Source organism: Anomaloglossus baeobatrachus, chromosome 12 (genome assembly GCF_048569485.1).
Source record: "Anomaloglossus baeobatrachus isolate aAnoBae1 chromosome 12, aAnoBae1.hap1, whole genome shotgun sequence".
In the NCBI taxonomy this organism is placed as follows: Eukaryota; Metazoa; Chordata; class Amphibia; order Anura; family Aromobatidae; genus Anomaloglossus; species Anomaloglossus baeobatrachus.
This window is the reverse complement of record NC_134364.1, coordinates 88,010,164-88,027,896: the sequence shown is the minus strand read 5'-3', so window position 1 is coordinate 88,027,896 and position 17,733 is coordinate 88,010,164. Positions and strand designations below refer to the sequence as shown.

General features: G+C 42.1%; 1 protein-coding gene across 4 annotated transcripts in view; it reads right to left on the bottom strand.

The window, feature by feature from the left end:
• Window positions 1-4,999: 4,999 nt before the first annotated feature.
• The window catches only part of ANKRD35 (ankyrin repeat domain 35), a 173,892-nt gene continuing 161,158 nt past the window's right edge, over window positions 5,000-17,733 (bottom strand). For 3 of the 4 annotated variants that reach the window (XM_075329580.1, XM_075329578.1, XM_075329581.1), the window contains exons 6-13: window positions 13,619-13,692; window positions 13,226-13,332; window positions 12,966-13,150; window positions 11,157-11,197; window positions 8,536-10,776; window positions 7,763-7,852; window positions 7,342-7,407; window positions 5,000-5,418 (exon numbers count right to left, since the gene is read on the bottom strand). In XM_075329580.1, coding sequence (XP_075185695.1) covers window positions 5,347-5,418; window positions 7,342-7,407; window positions 7,763-7,852; window positions 8,536-10,776; window positions 11,157-11,197; window positions 12,966-13,150; window positions 13,226-13,332; window positions 13,619-13,692 — 2,876 coding nt within the window. In that variant the 3' untranslated portion in view covers window positions 5,000-5,346. The remainder of the gene's footprint in view (window positions 5,419-7,341; window positions 7,408-7,762; window positions 7,853-8,535; window positions 10,777-11,156; window positions 11,198-12,965; window positions 13,151-13,225; window positions 13,333-13,618; window positions 13,693-17,733) is intronic. The other variant, XM_075329579.1, reaches the window with a different exon arrangement.

Below are 17,733 nucleotides of genomic sequence, written 5' to 3'. Positions count from 1 at the left end.
CCAGAAAGGTAAAATAGCTGAGAACCCAGCACCTCCAAGAACCAACCTGGACTCCAGTGTTGTGACTCAATCTGCCACTTTAGTATCTAAGGAAGACGCCACAGAGCATCTCCTAAGGAAATAGTGTCACTGCCAGATCTGTAAGCAACGCAGAGCATCTCCAGGTCTGTAAGTTGCTCTGTGCAGAAGAATCATGACAGGGGCATTATTAATATATTGAAGTACAGAGGGATCATTATTGATATGTGGAGGCACAATATGGGCATTATTATTATTACATTAAGGTATAAAGGGAGGGTCACAAAGGGGAAAAATTACAACAAAGGTGCACTGTTACTGTGTGAAGACACAAAGTTGCCTTGTGGCCCCCACATGACTGTACTTAGGCGCCTGTCGCGGGGGTCTAATTGGTTGGGATAGCAAGTCTTTGAGGAGATTTTTTAAAGACCACATATGAGTGCAAGCAGGAGATTAAGTCACAAATGTATGAAGGGTAGAGGATGTGGACTGAAGAATACGCATAAGGATGTAGTGGAAAATTAGGGCAGCCGTCCTAGAAGAACTGAGGAATATATTCATAACAAAGCGTCACAAGGGCCACAGAAAAAGCATATGAATGAAATCAAAAGATATGCAAAGGTGTATTACGCACCCATAGAAGTATGTGGGTGGCCTAGTATGGCACTCCGAGTTCTATGTAGCCACACATTATCAAATCTATAAAAGTGTGGAGTATCAGTTTGCTCATTATCATTAAATGATGACATTTTTATATTATCTGAATATTATATAGAAATTACTTTTTTATACTTTTATATTATCTCATTATTATATAGAAATAAATTTGTCTAAGGAAAGTAACTGTATTTCATTTAAGGTTGGTTTTAAAAGATTATGTTACTTTTCCATGTTTATTAAATATTCAAGATTTTTTTATAAGAAATGTCTAAACGGTCTTATTTCCTAGTTTTGCTAATATTTACAGTCATATGAAAAAGTTTGGGCACCCCTATTAATGTTAACCTTTTTTCTTTATAACAATTTGGGTTTTTGCAGCAGCTATTTCAGTTTCATATATCTAATAACTGATGGACCGAGTAATATTTCTGGATTGAAATGAGGTTTATTGTACTAACAGAAATTATGCAATCCGCATTTAAACAAAATTTGACCGATGCAAAAGTATGGGCACCTCAACATAAAAGTGACATTAATATTTTGTAGATCATCCTTTTGCAAAAATCACAGCCTCTAGTGGCTTCCTGTAGCTTTTAATGAGTTCCTGGATCCTGGATGAAGGTATATTTGACCATTCCTGTTTACAAAACAATTCCAGTTCAGTTAAGTTTGATGGTCGCCGAGCATGGACAGCCGCTTCACATCATCCCACAGATGTTCAATGATATTCAGGTCTGGGGACTGGGATGGCCATTCCAGAACATTGTAATTGTTCCTCTGCATGAATGCCTGAGTTGATTTGGAGCGGTGTTTTTGATCATTGTCTTGCTGAAATATCCATCCCCTGCGTAACTTCAACTTCGTCACTGATTCTTGCACATTATTGTCAAGAATCTGCTGATACTGAGTTGAATCCATGCGACCCTCAGCTTTAACAAGATTCCCAGTGTTGGCATTGGCCACACAGCCCCAAAGCATGATGGAACCTCCACCAAATTTTACTGTGGGTAACAAGTGCTTTTCTTGGAATGCCATGTTTTTTTGCCTCCATGCATAACACCTTTTTGTATGACCAAACAACTCAATCTTTGTTTCATCAGTCCACAGGACCTTCTTCCAAAATGTAACTGGCTTGTCCAAATGTGCTTTTGCATACCTCAGGCGACTCTGTTTGTGGCATGTTTGCAGAAACGGCTTCTTTCGCATCACTCTCCCATACAGCTTCTCCTTGTGCAACATGTGCTGTATTGTTGACCGATGCACAGTGACACCATCTGCAGCAAGATGATGCTGCAGGTCTTTGGAGGTGGTCTGTGGCTTGTCCTTGACTGTTCTCACCATTCTTCTTCTCTGCCTTTCTGATATTTTTCTTGGCCTGCCACTTCTGGGCTTAACAAGAACTGTACCTGTGTTCTTCCATTTCCTTACTATGTTCCTCACAGTGGAAACTGACAGTTTAAATCTCTGAGACAACTTTTTGTATCCTTCCCCTGAACAACTATGTTGAATAATCTTTGTTTTCAGATCATTTGAGAGTTGTTTTGAGGATCCCATGACGCCACTCTTCATAGGAGATTCAAATAGGAGAACAACTTGCAAGTGGCCACCTTAAATACCTTTTCTCATGATTGGATACACCTGCCTATGAAGTTCAAAGCTCAATGAGGTTACAAAACCAAATTAGTGCTTTAGTAAGTCAGTAAAAAGTAGTTAGGAGTGTTCAAATCAAGAAATTGATAAGGGTGCCCATACTTTTCCGGTCAAATTTTGTTTAAATGCAGATTGCACATTTTCTATTAGTACAATAAACCTCATTTCAATCCAGAAATATTACTCAGTCCATCAGTTATTAGATATATGAAACTGAAATAGCTGTTGAAAAAACCCAAATTGTTATAAAGAAAAAAGGTTAACATTAATAGGGGTGCCCAAACTTTTTCATATGACTGTAGATATCTCCCATTTTTATTTATTTTTTTAATATTTTTTAATACTTCATAGTGTTGGTCTCAGGAATATTACACCCATCTGTCGGCATCCCCTGTGTCATGCGTTCCCCCAGGACGGTTCTGACTTTGTGACTGAAAATTTTCTATTAAACGTGTTCAAAGAATTTGTCGACATCTCATAACACATCTCTGAAGATCTAAAGGGGGCTTTACACGCTACGACATCGCTAATGGGATGTCGTTGGGGTCACGGAATTTGTGACGCACATCCGGCCGCATTAGCGATGTCGTTGCGTGTGAGACCTATGAGCGATTTTGAATTGTTGCAAAAATGTTCCAAATCGCTCATCGGTGACATGGGGGTCCCTTCTCAAATATCGCTGCTGCAGCGTGTACGAAGTAGTTCGTCGCTCCTGCGGCAGCACACATGGCTCCGTGTGACGCCGCAGGAACCTCACCTTACCTGCCGCCGCCTGCAATGCGGAAGAAAGGAGGTGGGTGGGATGTTACGTCCCGCTCATCTCCGCCCCTCCGCTTTGATTGGGCAGCCGCTTAGTGACGCCGCACGGACCGCCCCTGTAGATAGGAGGCGGTTTGCCGGTCACAGCGACGTCGCAGGGCAGGTAAAGTAGTGTGACGGGTCCGGGCGATGTTGTGCACCACGGGCAACGATTTGCCCGTGTCGCACAACTGATGGGGGCGGGTACCCACGCTAGCGATATCGGTACAGACATCGCAGCGTGTAAAGTGGCCTTTACTGGTACAAATAAGGAGTAGTACTAAAAACTATATTGTTACCATGGTCAGTGGGGACATTTATAGAGAAAATCCTTTACAATATAGATACAATTTTAGTGATACTTGTGTAAAAATGAAAAGTTACCAGTACAAATACTCATTAAATCTGCAATAATTAACCCAATAAATAAGTCAGGGGCTGAAAAAAGGAATCATCACAATCCCTAGGTAACTTTGAAATAAGGACTTGTGCAAATGTCTAAATGTAAATTGTAAGTCCTCTGTTATCTACTGTATATATAGGTGTTATCAGTCACTGTACTGAAGGAGGAGGTGGGCTGGGCTATCATCTATTGTGAATGGTGGATCCTGTGTTATCAGCTGTATATATAGGTGTTATCAGTCATTGTACAGGAGGAGGAGGTGAGCTGTGACATTACCTATTGTGAATGGTGGATCCTGTGTTATCAGCTGTATATATAGGTGTTATCAGTCATTGTACTGAAGGAGGAGGTGGGCTGGGCTATCATCTATTGTGAATGGTGGATCCTGTGTTATCAGCTGTATATATAGGTGTTATCAGTCATTGTACAGGAGGAGGAGGTGAGCTGTGACATTACCTATTGTGAATGGTGGATCCTGTGTTATCAGCTGTATATATAGGTGTTATCAGTCATTGTACAGGAGGAGGAGGTAAGCTGTGACATCACCTATTGTGAATGGTGGATCCTGTGTTATCAGCTGTACATAGAGGTGTTATCAGTCATTGTACAGGAGGAGGTGAGCTGTGACTTAACCTATTGTGAATGGTGGATCCTGTGTTATCTACTGTAAAATGAGGTGTAATGTTTTTGTATAGGAGGGAAAGGAAGTAACATCAAGGATGATGTCACGCCAGGCCGTTAATCAACATAGGTACAAGTCATTTTGCAGGAACTTCATCCATCCAAAAAAGAGTTCTTAAAAGATTTTAGATTGGAGGGGCGACACTAAAGGCTCCATTCCTTACCAAAGAATTGCTGGATACAGCGGAATACCATCCTCATCTATCTCCAGCAGTTCAGCTGTTTTTAGTCGGAGCATTGCAGTGCTTAATTCACAGGTTGGGACCAGTCATTTCAGAATCAGGATTGCAGGCAAGTTACACGTGAGCCTTCTAAGCTCTGCAGATTGGCTAAATGGCCTAATGACACTGAGTGTGACTGGAACGGTAGTGGCTTAGTTGACAATACTTTTGTGTTATTACGCTATATACAATGTAGGGGTTGTATAGCAGGCTGAAGTAGAACCCGATTCCCATTTTATTAGGTTCATCCTCGTTAGTATAGTGGTAAGTTTCCACGCCTGTCACATGTGAGTTCAATGTATAATTCCCCAACCTTGAGCAATTTTAATGCCAACAATATAACCTGAGATATGTGTTATTCAGGAAAATGTCTTACGGCTTCAGATTTTCCAGGACAATTGCATGAGTACACAGCAGTATAGGATAGTCTCATCATCTCAGCTCCATCATAAAAACAATTGTGATTTTAGTTTCTGATCCGTCACATGATGTGACATGGTGTGGCTTATGTCACAGAACGGTAAGAACTGTGCTGTCACCTCACACTCCATTTTAAGAACAAATCACAAAATGTAAAATAAAATTTAATCAACTGAGTTATAACCGTATTAAATATATAAACAAAGGAAACACAGACAAAACTGGATCATCAAAATAGAACTCTTCTGTCCAGACATTAAAATAGGAATCTCTTGGCACCTCGTATATATGTACAACCTATATAATGAAGACACTTATAAAAGGCACAAAGAAGGTGAACCGAGTGCATCTCTCCACGACGTGGCGGCTGCTGATTGCAGGACTTTGGCAGCTCATTTACAAAAATATATACTAATTTTTCCAGCACCTGTGCGTTAGGACGTTTAGAAATGTGATAAAGTTGGCACCGATTTTCAGATGTTTTTAACTCTTTGGTTAGTACACCATTTCGTTCTGCATTTTCAGAATCCAATGTAAGGTGAAGTGGACGTCTTCATCCATGTGACCCTGTGGTGAGAAGGGAATAGAAAGATTCCTAATTACATTAGACACTTACAGTAAGTTTCCAGGCAGAAGTTAAATAGGACGTATATTATATTATGCCTAATTTTCTAATATTCTAGCAAAGGTCCTTTACAATTAGTAGGCCAACCCCCATTCTATCAGTAATACAATCAGCCTGTATACATTGAATATCACGTTATAGGCAGGACCCAACCTGTTTACACAAGACAATGTGTTGCCGAGAATGATGAATAAATAATTCAATCATCTGAGAACAAACGTTCCTAAGAACTACTGAGCAATGTAAACAGCCTTTCTAACACTGTACTATTGAGAAAAAAGCTATTTGTTTGATGAGATCACTTTTAATCCTGCTTAAAAATGATCGTTTTCAGAACCAGATCACCAAGTTTAAACGGGACCTGAGCATGCTGTTCTATGGACCTAGAACAATTATTCTATTGCTCATTCTCCTGTATATCCAAGCTAGCAAACATCAGATTATGTGTATCCAATCCCCAATCTTTCAATGGACTGGTTGACCCATGTACCAGACCATTAAAAATTGTTGCACTAAACAAAAAAGCGTTTTGCTCGTCTTTCGGGTGACGAACGACCTGTTTCAATAGGCCGATACTCCAGAATGAATTTTAAGCTTGCTAATGACACATTTTGAAGAGCCAATAATCTGAGAACACGCATTCAGAGGAACTATTGACCCGTCTAAACAGGCTGGCAAACACTAAATGATAGGGCCACACGGGGCATTAGTGCAATGCTCGCATGACACTCGGCTCACGCTGGCAGTACAGGAGGAGCCGAGTGTCATGCTAGAGTATCCCTGCGACTGAGGTCCGACTGTGCGAGCGGACCTCAGCTGCGGGGGGGCGGGCCGGCGCTGTGGAGGGGTGGGCCAGCGCTGCAGAGGGGCGGGGCGGCACGGAGGAGGGGAGGGAGGGGTTTATCTCCCTCTCTCCTCCGTAGCCGGCTATTGCGATTCTCGCTCTGCACCCGTGGTACACCGGTGTACCGTGAGTTCAGTGCGATTTTTTTCTCGCCCCATTCACTTGAAAGGGTGCGAGAGAAAAGAGTCTTGCATTACAGTTGCAGCATGCGGCGATTGTTTTCTCGGTCCGATTAGGGCTGAGAAAATAATCGCTCATGTGCGCTGACACACAGGCTAATATTGGTCCGAGTGGAATGCGATGTTTTATTGCACTCCACTCGCACCGATTTTCTCGCGCTTGTTTGTCTGGTGTGATAATTGTTAAGCCTGCTTAAAAATTATGGTTCTCAGAAGCACATCGCATACTATAAATGGGACCTGTGCTGCCTACAACAGCTATTCTATGGGCATAGAACAATTTTTCTATTGTTCATCCGCTTGTGTATCCAAGCTAGGAAATTAATGTCGATTAGCTTGCGTGTATTCAAACTCCGATCTTTCAATGGACTGGAGCAACCCATTCAAAGCATTAAAAAGCAGATAATCCAGAATGATTATTGTCTCATCTAAATGGCCAATTACTCAACACAGATAAAACAAAAACTGGCAATACAGATGTACAGTCGCAATTTTTTTTCACTGCAATGCCTGGCACTAACAGGAGGATACTGGGTGCCATTTTTAGTTTATGGCCAGGGAAAGCAAGTGCTAGAATCTGATTAAAAAAGGAGTAATCTGGATAAATGATTAACATTAAGGAATGGCATGGACAGCTTACAAGGTCATATCTGTTGGCCTTGCAGTCCTGGTAAGGTCATATGGACTTTATACAGAGTATGTGCCAACACCTAGCAGGATGAAAGTGAATAATGCTGGAAAATGTTTTGGATTGGGAGAAGACAGTTATATATATATATATATAGACAGTATAGCAAGCTTCAGATTCTTTTTTTTCCTGTCCCCCCCATGGTGCTTTGTACCTGAGCTGCATTGAGGAGATGCGTTCTGTAAATGGAGATTATTTCCTGGTGACGCTTATTGGAATCCTGTATGACAAAAAGAGTTTGAAACTTATTAAAATGTATTAATATAATTAAAGATTATTTACTATTTAGAAATATCATATTTTCACTTTAGGAGATGCGGATATAAAAGGCATCCATGGACTTTAAGAAAAGGCTGCCCCCTGGTGGAGAAATTTTAATAGGAAAACACGTGACATTCTGTAGATGTAAAGTCAGATACTGGGATAATAAATCCTTTTCTGAACGTTTGTTAAAAAAAATCAAGGTAACATTATTTTCTATGAGCAAAAAAATAATTCCAACCATACCAGTTATGAATTGCTTCAGGGTTCTCTCCACCTGACAATGAGTCTGTAGTCAGCGACTTATTACATACCTCAAGTTTGCTGGTCAGTTCCTCGCATTGCTTCTGTTGCCGGTCGATTTCTTTAGTCAAGGACTCCACCTCCTTCATTGATTCCACCATCTTAAAAAAGAATTTAAATAAATTATGCTGCACCAATAAATGCTATGAAATCGCAAATAAAAAAAATCTCTAGGTTCACACTAATACAGGACCTCTCCGTGATGAGCACTACATCAGGGGTGTCAGAAGCTCAGAAGCTGACAGATTCACTGGGGGCACTGTTTGGCCTTCATCCTGGCAGTATTAGCTTTTTCAGATGGACAAAAATGATGTCTGCCATGTTTTTGGGCATGTCGGAAAAAGATAACTGTCAGGATGGAAGCCACAGTTGCCCTGTCAGCATTAAAGGAATTGTTTCATTTGGGTTTTGTCTGTCAACCTCGGTGGAGAGCACTAAGTTTGCAATTTGGTTGTGAGTTGCATGCAATTAAAGTTTTAAAACACCCATAAAAAGGTTAAAAAAAACGCTGATGTGTGACTACTAGAAAAGTGTTTGCGGTGTGTACTGAAAAATCCAGCAGATTTGGATTTTTCATGACAGCCAAGTCATGATACAGAGGTGGCTCTCATACATCGCTTTATTATTTGGTGACAAATCTGCTTTGGTCCACCAATTTGCCCTAAAAAAATCACCAAAAAGTACTCAAAACCTCCCTTTTCACACAAACCCCATTTTACCCCTCCCTTTAAAAGTCGATGGAAAGAAACTCGGGAAGTTCTCCTTGTGGAAACGTCTCGCTTACCTTCTCGTGTTTTTCCTGGGAATCTTTGCAGATGTGCTCATAATTCTTGTTAAGGTGGCCATATTCTTCCTCATATTTCTCAGATTTGACCCTCAGTTCGTCAGCTTCTTTGGTCAGCTCGTGAATCTTGCCATCTAGAAGTACTCCCTTCTCCTTCTCAGATGAAAGCACTGCTTGGCAGCCCTCAACTTCCTTTGAGGCCTGAATATATTTCTCAGAAAGCCCCTGAGCTTCCGCTCGTAAAGCTTTTATCTGGATCTCCAGACCAGACCTGACGTTCTCAACCTCCTGCACCATGCTGGCTTCTTTAAGTCGTAAAGTCTGCCCCTCTTCAGACTCTTGTTCCAGTTGTTGTTTCAAGATGATGACTTCTTCACATTTCCCTTCAAGAGCCACTTTACAAGCCTCATTTTCATCCTTTAGAGCTGTAACTATCCTTTCTAGGTCCACCAAGCGGTTCTCGAATTCTACTTTTGGAATGGAGTTCAAAGTCTGAGCTGCCAATTGTTCTTTGAGTTCGACCACACTGCCCGTAGTTTGGAACAACTTATGTTTTAGATCCTCCGATTCCCTAATCTTAGCATGCAACTGGTTCTTGATCTCATTGAGAATGTTTTTGTGTTCAGTCATCGATATGGTCTGTGCCTGATCATCTAAAAGCTTAAGGTTCTCCTTCTGTAAAGCAGCAGTCTCTTGCAGAGAATCATTGTATTTCCTCACTAGAGTTCCAACATTCCAGTACAATTCCTCCAAGATGTCAGAACTGAATATCTCTACGGATCTGCTGCTATCTTCCCGAATGATTTCTGGAGGAAAATTGTCCCGTAACACCACCATTTCATTCTGTTGAGCTTCCAATCTGGTGTTCAACTTCTTCAACTTGTCTTGTTCTGTCATCAGCTCTTCTGACAGGACTAAGATCTGGTGTTTGTAATCTTTGCATCTTTTTTCGGTTTCTTGTCTCATGACAAATTCCGACTGCATGCTTTCTTGTAAAGCGAGGAGCCCTTCTTCTAAATTCTGCTTTTCTTGAACTATGTGGTTCATCTGGGTGAGGAGATTGTCATGGGTCACTTTGAGAGATGACAACTGTGCTTCTAATTCTGTAATCTTCTGCTTCAAAAAGTCATTGCTCCTTGCCAGGTCGTTGGCCTGTGCTGACCCACTCTCCAGCTGGGTTATGCTGTGTTCACTCCGATGGAGGTCATCTGCCTGTAGGCAAGCTATATTATTTTCCACTTGTCTGTAGTGTTCACTGGCATTTCTCGATAGTCGATGCCCATTGCTTTGTTGCCCAGTGGCACCACTAATAAGCACTGGGTCTAAACTGGATGTCCTGACAGCATCTACGTTCTTCTGCAGCCTTTCTACTGCCACCATATAGTTCTCTAAACCTGTGACCGACGAATTCCAAACATCAACATTTTTTTCCAAGACATCTTTTGGCACATAACCGGAGCAACCTTGGGATGTTCCGTTACTTTGTTTTACATCTACATAAATACAATTACTTTTTAATCTTTTAATAAAGTTACTGAGTACATTGTGGTCCGGTAAAGCTTGTCCATTTTCAAGTCTCTTTGGGTGGTCATTGTCCACATTTTCTTCTTGCTCCTGGAGATTTTGTAGAAGAACCAGGAGCTCTTCCTTTTCACGTGTGACCTCTGAGATCTGTTCCTGCAGATCTTCTACCACTGTGCTCTGTATCCGCTTCCTCTTCTCGAACTGTGACAGCACTTCTCTCATGTTCTCCAGGTGACCCTCCAACTCTCTCACTCTCTTCCGGGCACCTTCTTCCTTGTCTCTTGCAGCCACTGCTTCACCCTGCAGACGTCTTATCTCTTCTTGGTGTTGTTTTTCCATAACTCCAGTCTTGGTAGACTTGGCTTGTAGGTTTTCGATCGTTTCTTCTTGACGGTTATGTTCTTTTTGCTGCTGATCTTTGAAGGACTTAACTTGCTCAAGAAGTCGTGTCAGCAGAACAGAAGTGTCGGAGATATGGTAATCTTCTGTCTTGGGTCTGATGTTTTCACCGTTACTCTCTAGTAGAGTACCTAGTGTTTCAGTCAGATCTCTGATTTGGCTGCACTCAACACTTTGTTCATCAGATATCCTTTCAAGTTCTTGAGTCTTCATCATCAGCTCTCCCTGAAGCCACACGCCACGCTTTTGCTCTTCCTCGTATCTTTTCTTCCACATGTTGACCAGCTCCTGCTCTCTGCTAGGGGTCTGTCCGACGGCCTAAAACACACACGTAGCTGATTAGCATTTAGTTTCTGGCTGTGCTTTGACCTACCTGCACCTATGATCCTTTACCCAATTCATCATAAACATCAGGCTACTTCATCCTGGATACATGGCAGCTGCACACATACATGCAGACATATTTTCCAACTTGTGAATGAACACTTTCATTTTTGCAAGCTACCAGACTAAAAAGACTTCTTTATTACACCAGTATATTTATAGAGGCGCGGGAAAGCTGAACGCGTGATTTGTTGGGGGCGGCAGACGAAAGATTAAATATTGGATGGCGGGATTGTCACTACTGATGTGGGCGTGGGGATTCGGCATGTAATTATCTGTAACACAAACCAAGGGATGGTTTTGGTAATACATACCTTGGACCCAGCAGAGCTGTCGTGATTTCGATGCGACTCTGCTAAAGAAAATGTAAAAAAAATATTATATTAGGATCTTCATCTTTTCTTTATACACCAGTGTGATCCACAATGTGATATGTTGTAAATATACACCAGTTATTTATGTGTAACTGTGATTGATTTAATAGTACACTTCACCTGACGCAACATACAGTCATGGCTGAAAGTGTTGGCACCCTTAAAATTGTTCGAGAAAATTAAGTATCTCTCCCAGGAAATTATTGCAATTACACATATTTTGTTATACCGTTTATTTCCTTTGTAAGAATTGTAACAACAATAACATAAAAAAGTCAAATTGGACATAATTTCACAAAAAAATGGGCAGGGTAAAATTGTCGGTAAATAACTTTGTTTCAAGCATGTGATGCTCATTCACACTCCCCTGTGGCAAGTGACAGGTGTGGGCAATATGAAAATCACACCTGAAACCACATAAAAGAGGAGACCTTGACTTAATCTTTGCATTGTGTGTCTGTGTATGCCACACTAAGCATGGAGAACAGAAAGAGGGGAAGAGAACTGTTTAAGGACTTGAGAACTAAAATAGTTGAAAAATATCAAGAATTTCAAGGTTACGTCCTTCTCCAGAGATCTTGATGGTCCTTTGTTCATGGTGTGCAACATAATCAAGAAGTTTACAATCCACGGCACTGTAGCTAATCTCCCTGGATGTAAACAGCAGAGAAAAATTGATTAAAGGTTGCAACGCAGTATAGTCCGGATGGTGGATAAGTCGCCTCAATCAAGTGCCAAAAAAATTCAAACTGTCCTGCAGGCTCAGGGTGCATCAGTGACAGTGCTAACTATCCACCTACATCTGAATGAAATTACAAGCTATAGAGAAGACCCAGCAAAACCCCTATGCTGACACACAGACATAAAAAAGCTTTGGCAGTTTGCCAAAATATACTTGAGTAACTAAAATCCTTCTGGGAAAGCGTCTTGTGGACAGATGAGATCAAGATGGAGCTTTTTGGTAAAGCACATCATTCTACTGTTTACCAAAAACAGAATGAGGCCTACAAAGAAAAGAGTACAGCACCTACAGGTGGAGACTCAAGTATATTTTGGGGGTATTTTGCTGCCTCTGGCACCGGGGGCCTTGACTGTGTGCAAGGCATCATGATATCTGACGATTACCAAAGGATTTTGGGTGGCAATGTATTGCTCAGTGTCAGAAAGCTGGGATTGTGTCTTAGGTCATGGGTCTTCCAGCAGGATAATAACCCCAAACGTACTTCAAGAAGCCCCCAGAAATGGATGGAATCAAAGCGCTGGACATCATTTCCTGGGAAAAATACTTCATTTTCTGGAACAATTTCAAGGATGCCAACACTTTGTCATGACTTTATGCATTTTCCACAACATATATCTGTGGTATAACCTTAATTTCTTTGGCGCTGATTTACCGTTTTCACTGGCCCAAATCTGCATGGAGATCTGTCATTCAATGGGGCTAAATTTAGCATTTTTTCCCAGGAAGTAAGCAACATGATACTTATTTTTGTGGATGAACCAAAAAGCTACAATGGAAAAAGTCTGATCCATGTAAAAGAGCTTGAGGAAACCCTATACCCATACATGAGATGTAAATTTAAAATGAAAATTTTATCATGTGGATAACCTCTTCCAGATAAGACTAACCTGTATTTTTTTTAGTATAGACCATCCACATCGATGTCCACACCCTTCCTGCTTTGAATAGTGAAGGCATTCATGAGGATGGTGTTTTATGGTTTATTTTTTTCCCCTGTAAATAATCACCATTATTTTTCCTTCGGTCCAGGGCAGTTTGGAGCAGTTTTCTTAGCGCCTCGTCCCTGGACAGGCTGGTATAAGACAGGGCATCCCAGCCTTTGTTATCAAGCAGTGTCGGGTCTGCTCCCCTGGTGATCAGAGTTTCCGCAGCCTGGATGTTGCCCTTCTCACATGCCAGAAGCAGCGCTGTCCTACAGATTGAAATAAAGAACCAGTGTCATCCCAGAAGTTGTAGTTTCTTCTAATCACTCTGTCAAGTCACTCACTTCCGGTCCCGGTCATAGAGGTCCACCTGAGCTCCTCGGTCCAGCAGCAAAGAGCACACAGTGGGATGATTGCGTTGGGCAGCAATCATAAGAGGCGTCCGTCCGTCCTAATGACAATATAAAGAAAAGTGGTTTCTGGAATTTTCAGTCCTGTATCATTTACAACACCAAAAAATTCCCCTACTTTCCGGGCATTGACCCTTCCTCTAAATACTAAATGGATAACCCACCTCCCCCATACAACCCCACCACACATAAACCCTGTGAGCGTGGGACTAGGACAGACCCCGATAAGGAGCTGCCTGGAATTTCCTGTTGGCTTCACGCAGATGACAAATATATGACACCAGAGAGACAGGGAGGAGAAATAAGACGGCTGAGAGTTGGACTCACATCATCCGCAGCATCCAGAACCGTGTCCTCTGCGTCACAGAAGAGGAGCACACTGGAAACGCACCCCGAGGTGGCTGTGAAACAAGATGGGAAGACCCACGGACGGATTAATACAGAGAACAGATAAATATACAGAGAGTGAGAGAGAGATACAGTGGTGTGAAAGTGCCTCCTTCCTCATTTCTATTTCTTTTGCATGTTTGTCACACTTACATTTTTCAGATCACCAAACAAATTAAAATATTAGACGAAAATAACACAAATAAAAACAAAATGCAGTTTATAAATTAAGGTCTTTATTAAGGGAAAAATAAATCCAAACTTACAGGGCCCTGTGTGAAAAAGTAATTGCCCCCCCTAAAATATAAATTAACGGTGGTTTATCACATCCTTGGGAAGCCGAGTTCAATTTCCCTAGTTACACCCAGGCTTGATTACTGCCATACCTGTTGTCAATCAAGAAATTACTTAAATAGGACCTGCCTGACAAAGTGATGTAGACCAAAAGATCCTCAAAAGCTTGACATCATGCCGCAATCCAAAGAAATTCAGGAACATATGAGAAACAAAGTAATTGAGATCTAGCAGTCTTAAAAAGGTTATAAAGCCATTTCTAAAGCTTTGGGACTCCAGCAAACCATAGTGAGAGCCATTATCCACAAATGGCAAAAACATGGAACAGTTGTGAACCTTCCCAGAAGTGGACGGCCTACCAAAATTACCCCAAGAGCACAGCGACAACTCGTCAATGAGGTCACAAAAGTCCCCACAACAACATCCAAAGAACTGCAGGCCTCACTTGGCTTAGTTATGGTCAGTGTTTGTGACTCCACAATAAGAAAGAGACTGGGCAAAAATGACCGCATGGCAGAGTTACAAGACAAGAACCACTGGTGAGCAAAAAGGACATAAATGCTTGTCTCAGTTTTGCCATTTTTCAGATCACCAAACAAATTAAAATATTAGACGAAAATAACACAAATAAAAACAAAATGCAGTTTATAAATTAAGGTCTTTATTAAGGGAAAAATAAATCCAAACTTACAGGGCCCTGTGTGAAAAAGTAATTGCCCCCCCTAAAATATAAATTAACGGTGGTTTATCACATCCTTGGGAAGCAGAGTTCAATTTCCCTAGTTACACCCAGGCTTGATTACTGCCATACCTGTTGTCAATCAAGAAATTACTTAAATAGGACCTGCCTGACAAAGTGATGTAGACCAAAAGATCCTCAAAAGCTTGACATCATGCCGCAATCCAAAGAAATTCAGGAACATATGAGAAACAAAGTAATTGAGATCTAGCAGTCTTAAAAAGGTTATAAAGCCATTTCTAAAGCTTTGGGACTCCAGCGAACCATAGTGAGAGCCATTATCCACAAATGGCAAAAACATGGAACAGTTGTGAACCTTCCCAGAAGTGGACGGCCTACCAAAATTACCCCAAGAGCACAGCGACAACTCGTCAACGAGGTCACAAAAGTCCCCACAACAACATCCAAAGAACTGCAGGCCTCACTTGGCTTAGTTATGGTCAGTGTTTGTGACTCCACAATAAGAAAGAGACTGGGCAAAAATGACCGCATGGCAGAGTTACAAGACAAGAACCACTGGTGAGCAAAAAGGACATAAATGCTTGTCTCAGTTTTGCCAGAAAACATCTTGCTGATCCCCAATACTTTTGGGATAATACTCTGTGAACTGACGAGACAAAAGACAAACTTTTTTTGGAAGGTGTACGTCCCATTACATCTTATGTAGAAGTAACACGGCATGTCAAAATAGGAACATCATACCGACAGTAAAATATGGTGGTGGTAGTTGTGACGACATGGACACCCAATGCCTCTCATGGGTTAAAGTTTCTTAACATTCAGCCAGACGTATTGTTTTTATGTGTGCTAACTCATGTTTGCTTAGCTATTGTTTCTCCAGACCCTTCCAGTAATCATTGTATTGTAGTTGTGTATTGCTAATGTAATTACCTTAGTAGCCATTGTCTAGTCGGTGACTTGCAGATTTCATGTAGATATCCTCAGTCTTTCTATGCACATCATTTGAATGTGCATTGTCCATGTAGCTTGAAATTCGTCCAATGGGAGAAGCAACCTTGTATAACCAATCCGATGAGGACGCAGTGTATCCAAGTGGAAGGCTGTGGCTATAAAAGGGATTCTTTGATGGATGCTGATGGATCCAGTCTAAGCTCTTAGGAGCTGACTAGAGGATCAGGATACCTTGTGGCTTCAATCCAGGGACTCCGGTTCCGATTGGAGACCATATCCACAGTCTAGGGATTTCGACTCCGGCTGCCAGGATTATATCATCAAACCAGAGACTACTTACGGAGGAAACCCAAGTTGGGACAATTTGGTCACCTGGTACAGACTTTGCAGACCTCACACGGCTTCCTAAATCTGGCGCTATTCCTTTCTCGGTGGGTGCCGGCCGACAGCGGGGTGCTGCTGGATTGGAGTAAGTGGCCCTGGAAGCTCTGAGGCATGGACATTCTAAATCCCTGGTGAGTCAGCGGAAGGGTGAGACTCTGTTGCCTGTTACATGTGTGTTTTGCTGGTTATGTGCCATTAATATTTTGGGGATCCAATAAAGTCTTAATATTGTGATTCCCTTACCCTGTGTTGTCTGAGTAGTGTTCCGCCCACGGTTAAGGAGGTCGGGCGTTCAGTTGGGATGAGCCCTGAGCCACGCTGTCTTTCTAAAGGCGGCTGGTTCAGTGGACAAGAGCACCCACTGAGCTCCATGTCTCCACAGTAGTGTGATGGTGTGACGACATGGACTCTCATGGGTTAAAGTTTCTTAAAATCCAGCCAGACAGCATGATAGATTGTCTATAGATGGGGGAGAAGTCCCTCATTGTTTTTACAAGACTCTTGTTGACTCAATGTAATTGTGTTGGCCACTGAAAGCTAGACGTATTGTTCTCCAGACTTTTCCAGTAACCATTGTATTGTAGTTGTGTATTGATAATGTGATTACCTTAGTAGCCATTGTTGAGTCTGTGACTTGCCGACTCCATGTAGATATACTGAGTCTTTCTATGCACATCATTTAAATGAACATTATCCATGCAGCTTGAAATTCATCCAATGGGAGAAGCAATCTTGTCCAACCAATCGATGAGGACGCAGTATCCTAAGGGAAGGTTATGGCTATAAAAGGGACTTCTTTAAGCCACCAGGGTTGATGAAGGTTGATGGATCCAGTCTAAGCTCTTTGGAGCTGACTAGAGGATCAGGATATCTTATGGCTTCAATCTAGGGACTCCGGATCCGGTTGGAGACCATATCCACAGCCTAGGGATTTCGACTCCGGCTGCCAGGATTGTAACATCATATCAGGACTACCTAAGGAGGACACTCAGGTTGGGACAATCCGGTCACCTGGCTACAGACTTTACAGACCTCACACAGCTTCCTGAATCTGGCGCTATTCCTTTCTCGGTGGGTGCCCGCCGAAAGCGGGGTGCTGCTGGACTGGAGTACGCAGCCCTGGAAGCTCTGAGGCATGGACATTCTAAATCCCTGGTGAGCCAGCGGAAGGGTGAGACTCTGTTGCCTGTTACATTTGTGTGTTTTGCTGGTTATGTGTTATGTGCCGTTAATTGTTTGGGGATCCAATAAAGTCTAATTATTGTGGTTCCCTCACCCTGTGTTGTCTGAGTAGTGTTAAGCCCACGGTTAAGGAGGCCGGCGTTCAGTTGGGATGAGCCCTGAGCCATGCTGTCTTTCTAAAGGTGGCGGGTTTTAGTGGACGAGAGCACCCACTGAGCCCCGTGTCCCCACAGATGGTCTGGGGCTACTTTGCTGCTTCATTACCTGGAAGACTTGGTGTGGTAAATGGAACTATGAATTCTGCTGTCTACCAAAAATCCTGAAGGAGAATGCCCGGCCATCTGTCCCTGACCTCAACCTGATGCACATTTAGGTTATGCAGCAGGACAATGATCCAAAACTTACCAGCAAGTCCACCTCTGAATGGCTTAAAAAAAACAAAATTAAGACCATGGAGTGTCCTAGTCAAAGTCCTGACCTTAATCCAATTGAGATGCTGTGACCTGACCTTAAAAAGGCGGTTCATGCCAGGAAACCCTCTAAT